This window comes from Bidens hawaiensis, unplaced genomic scaffold (assembly GCF_021521415.1).
Source record: "Bidens hawaiensis isolate Kalapana, Puna unplaced genomic scaffold, B.hawaiensis_p1.1 tig00077257_1, whole genome shotgun sequence".
Lineage (NCBI taxonomy): Eukaryota > Viridiplantae > Streptophyta > Magnoliopsida > Asterales > Asteraceae > Bidens > Bidens hawaiensis.
This window is the reverse complement of record NW_027503315.1, coordinates 18,586-23,848: the sequence shown is the minus strand read 5'-3', so window position 1 is coordinate 23,848 and position 5,263 is coordinate 18,586. Positions and strand designations below refer to the sequence as shown.

General features: G+C 33.0%; 1 protein-coding gene across 1 annotated transcript; it reads right to left on the bottom strand.

The window, feature by feature from the left end:
- Positions 1-2,972: 2,972 nt before the first annotated feature.
- LOC143606803 (large ribosomal subunit protein uL30y-like) lies at positions 2,973-4,839 on the bottom strand. Its single transcript, XM_077082452.1, has 7 exons — positions 4,829-4,839; positions 4,141-4,332; positions 3,960-4,057; positions 3,767-3,824; positions 3,572-3,651; positions 3,396-3,498; positions 2,973-3,308 (listed from the first exon to the last, which is right to left on the bottom strand). The coding sequence occupies exons 2-7, from the start codon at positions 4,321-4,323 to the stop codon at positions 3,093-3,095; spliced, it is 738 nt and encodes a 245-aa protein (XP_076938567.1). The 5' UTR covers positions 4,324-4,332; positions 4,829-4,839; the 3' UTR covers positions 2,973-3,092.
- Positions 4,840-5,263: the final 424 nt, after the last annotated feature.

Here is a 5,263-nt window from a genome sequence, read left to right as displayed (position 1 = left end):
TTTGCATGTTTATCCTCATTTCAAAATTTGTTTGTTGAACTTTTTATAACAAATACTCTCACTATTTGTTGATTATAGAACCCGAAAGTTCCCTTTATTTAATTTTTGTTGATAATGTCTTCATACATTTATGATGATTTTATTGGTTTACACTTTTATTTGTTAAGTTCGCAAAGGTTCGTCCGTTATCTTATTTCTCACAAAAATATGTTTTAATTAATAACTTATGTTTTTATAACTCACATAATGGGACGGATTATGTGGACCATTTCACGATGGAAGTAATTATGGTCTGGAACGTAATTATCCAAGACTTCGCATGGGATTCAAAGTACGTACGATTGTGTGTCATAACTTAGAACCAAAGGTGTTTTAGGGCAACGATACAAATGGTGATTTGAAAAGGGCGCATTGGATACACCGTTGGTATATCCTATATATCAGTGTCCTTGTCGTATATTCGTTTATAGCGTATCTCAGGACACTCAAAGTTCGGTCTTTTGTACAAAAGATGATATTATATATTTGACGACTATTGTCGTAGTTTTCCTTTAATTTCGGGACGAAATTCCCAAAAGTAGAGAATGTTGTGACAACCATCAATTTTCGAACCTGAAAACCCGGCCCGTTTAAATTTTTGTATTTCAATATTTTGTTAAAAGACTAGTATTCGTATTTGATACATTATCGAATATTGTTTGTTTATGTTTTTGGAATGCTACATAAACTCAATTTCTGTTTTTTTATGGTTCGTCGCTCTACGTGACCGTTCTACTGGTACTCTCGTCACGATACGCGATGGAGCTACAGAGCGATAGACGTTTGTTTCATGTCGGTTTTGCTTATTTTAGTAACCTGATTTCGTGTATTTTCTTGATAGAACAATTAGAATATGCCTTGAAGTAGGGAACAATATTTCTCTATTTTCGTTAAGTTGTCGTATTTTCGTATTTGTCATAACAACATCTGGTGATTCTTTTTCTATAAGCTTACAGATGACTATATAAACAAAGCTTTACAACCTTTAATCGTTGCTCATGCCCTTTCTTTAATCTTATAACCGAATTTGGTGTCCTTGGCCATTTTTGACTTTCAAAAGTCAATCTCGAGCTTATCTTCTACTCTTTCTCCAGGTAATATGTGTTTTGTTTTCTGTAACATAATGATCATCGATCTAAAACCCTCTCTCAATTCCATATGATGGAGGTGTTTCATTGTCCAATTGCAATAAATTAGTTCTAGGTTTATGTAAAGTCAATTTGGGGTTTTAACAAATTATCGAAAGGTCTCGTTTAAAATAAATTGGTTTAACAGCAAACTTTAAAAGTGATGAATTATAGAGAAAAATATATATATTTTTGCTAAAACAAATTTTAAAACCCCAAACTTAACTAAAAACTATCGATATGTTTTTTCATATTATCACTCTCATGAAATTTAGTGTCAAATTATTGTTTAGGTTTGTTTGATTGATTCAGTAGTATCATCTAGCTTTTCAAATTCAAGTATATTATGTTTTAGTATCAAATTCAAGTATATTATGTCTTATGTTAGTTCAATGTTTAATTGTGAATTGCGTGACACTTGGTGACAACCAATGATTTAAGCTCTAAAGAAGATTTTTTTTGTAATAATGTCTTTTCAATTGCTTTTGTTTTTTATTACACACTCTCCTAATCAAGAAACTTGGGTTATATATTTAACTCAAGCTGAATGTTAGAAGAATGGACTCATTTGGATAATGAGGTGGGAATGGATAGTATGAGTAGCTTCAAAATAAAAGATTGATGAAAAGTTATAGTGAAAAAACTAACCACCTTAAAATGCTGAAAGTTTAGATGAAAAGATCTTTTAACAAATCTGATCAACAACTACTTTATAATTAAACACGACAACCTCTTTATTAAATGAGTTGCGCTCAAGTAAACATGTATTAAATGGTCATGTTCAGGTTAGCTCATTTAACATGTTACAAAAGTACACTCAAAACCTGATTACTTTCCGCTTTTCCTATCATGTTTCCTTTTCTAGTCACATGCAAGTAAGAAAAAAAACAGCTTTCAGGCATTTTTGCATATACTGGTCCCTTTCTTGCAATTACAGGAAGATGAAAATAACATTACACAAGAAAAGAAATATGCTTTTCAGACTTCAATCAGACATGTACTTATCACAACAGTTTATATTTAGGAAAATTCTAAAACAAATTTCTAGGTTTATGTAATATTTGCAAAAATTCCAGAAATAGATATTATAAACTAATCGTGACGAGTCGATTGTAGAACCGATTAAAACTTGCCGTGTGTCCTTAAACTAACCATAACGAGCATGTTCACTAATCATTTACTCGTCACGACTAAATACGTTTCATGCTCGTAATCGACGCCCACGAGTAATTCATAAGTTCTTTAGTCGTGACGACTAATTTACCCGGTTTGCATTCCCTACACGAATAGTTTATTAGTAGTTAACTCGCCACAACTAGTTTAAACTTATAATCTACTCGTCGCGACTAAAGGACTTATGAATTACTCGTGGGAGTTGATTACGAGGCATAAAACCTATTTAGTCGTGACGAGTAAATGATTAGTGAACGTACTCACTACGGTTAGTTTAAGAGCACGTGGCAAGTTCTAATTGGTTCTGCAAACCACTCGTTACGACTTGTTTATAATACTTATTTCTAAAATTTCTTGCAAATGACAACTAAAACTTGAAATTTGTTTTCATAAATGCCTATTTTGAGAATTTTCCCTTTGTATTATCAAAATCAGTATCAAATTCTTTTAGCCAAAGCAAGATAAAACACTGGACCTATACCTATAAACAACCTTAATGCATGTACCATTAAAGACCCTCAGAGCCATTTTCTTAACAGAGCAATGGCTAGTTAGTGAAAACCAATTTAGGAACAGTTAAAACACAAAAAATAAAATAGATGATACTTATAAGCATGAGAAACACCATGCACAAAATTGCAAATCAGTCATAATACATCCTTTGTTCAAAAAAACAAAACTGTCCCAACTCCCAAAGAAACACCAAGTAAACAATCTAGGAATATCATAAGACAACATTAAAAACACCAAACTCTAATTCATTCGCCTAATGAGCTCGTTAATGTAATCTTCACGATTACCTGCATCGCCTCCTTCAACATAGTGGTTCCTCTTTTTCTTCAAGCCACCCAACGGAGCCTTCAACTTAAATGGCCAAAGGAAGTTATTGGCTTCCTTAAAGTGTGGGCCAGCAGTTAAGATCTCGTGAATAAGATCTTCAACACAGATAATCCCGTGTTTCCCAAGACCCTATTAGTTCAAAACAATTGCAACTTATAAACTATATTGGTTCGCATGTGTTTGTAAACATACAAGTTGACAAACTAAAAAACTAACCTGCTCGACAATGGAGTTATCTGTCAAAGGAATCCTCTGCTTGTTGAGCTTGCCATAACCTCTCTTGTATATCAGCTCTTTCACACTCTTCAAGTTGGGGTATCTAAAAAGAAAGATGTATTTAACAACAAAATATGCGACTACAAAAGATAGAATATGTTTGGAAAGAAGAATACCCGTAGGTGACGTATGGCTCAACCCTGTGCAACATGTTCAATGTTGCCTTGTTGACTTTCAAGAACACGCCATTGAAGATCTGGTTGATACAAACAATGCAACACACACGGAAACATAAGAGTATTTGCTAAAAGCATAAAGAACATTCACTGATTTAAAACAAATATTAATTAAATTTTGAAGAAGGTAATCACCTGTCTCAAACGCAAGAGCTGCAAGATTTTCTTTGACTTAGGGTCCATTGCGTTGATACTGAATATTCAGAATAAATATATAAACTAGAATCCGAAGACAATCACGGTTTGAAAATGAAAAATTACACCTTTACAACAACTATCAACAGTAAGGATTAACAAAGATTGAAGCAATGTAAGCAGCAATGCATACCCACGGATCCTAATGATAAAGAGCATCTTAGCTTCAGGGTTAACATAAAATCCACCTTTCAGTCTCGCCTCTCGTTTCAACTGAATCAACTCCTTTTGCTGCAAATAACCATACTTATATCAGTCCAATTCTAGTATCATAAACAGGCATAAAATATGAATTGATAATCAATTAATCATACCTGAGCTTCATACTCCTCACCGTATTTCTTAGCCCTGTTGAATATCAACTTCCTGTTAGCAGCATTCTTTTTCTTCAATGCTTCAGCCTCTTGCTTTTTAACCAAAGCCCACTCCTCGTTCCTCTTCTGCTTCTTCAGTACAGACTCGGGAACTGCGGGCCCTGCCTTTGCAACTTCAGCCATTTCTTCAGACTACCTCAACAATTGCATAATATAATTAGATCCTATCTTACATATTTATTATAAAAAAAAATAAAATCAAACTAAATAACAACCAAAAAGCTTCAAATCAGAGTCCAGTCCAAATCACTTAACTTAATGATAAACGTGTCAATTAACAACAAAGAGTACATTTCAATTACATAATTAAATCCTAATTACATTTTCACCATAACATTTAACTCTAGAATGAAACCAAATAACAGCATAAAGGCTTCAAAAATTTATTTAACCTAATGATGAAAATGTTAATTAGAAAAAAAATAACATCTTTAATTATATAATAAAATCCTAATTACATATTCATCATACAAACTCACAACCTAAAAGCTCCAAATCAGAGTCCAGTCCAAATCATTTATTTAACCTATTGATAAAGTTGTCAATTAACAAGAAAAAAGTGCATTTCAATTGCATAATTAGATCCTAGCTACAAGTTCATAACAAATTGATGAATGTAGGATCTTACCGACTGAAAGCAGCAGGCGACGAAGAGAAGACGGTGTCTGTGTAATACGGCAGGCTGTTATTAAAGATGACGATGAATGGAAGAATTAGGGTATTTCTCAAACCAAGCCCATTTAACGGTTTATGGGCTTATGCTATACTCCACTGGGCTTTTTAGAATTTTGACAACCAATTATCTTTGTGATTGATTTGTGAATGTATGCCGAATATTTATTTATTTATTTATATTCATTTAGAAAATAAGAGTTTGGATTATATTTAGGGTGTAAACAAGCAGAGCCACTCCCGAGCTCAAGCCTTGTGTGAAAAGACCATTGAACCTTAATGAACGTTGGGTATTTTTAAGTTTTACCACTTTTGGACTTCTATATATTAAATTAGCACTACATAACCAAGTTTTGCCTTGTGTAAGGTACTAAACGAGCTCGAACAAACT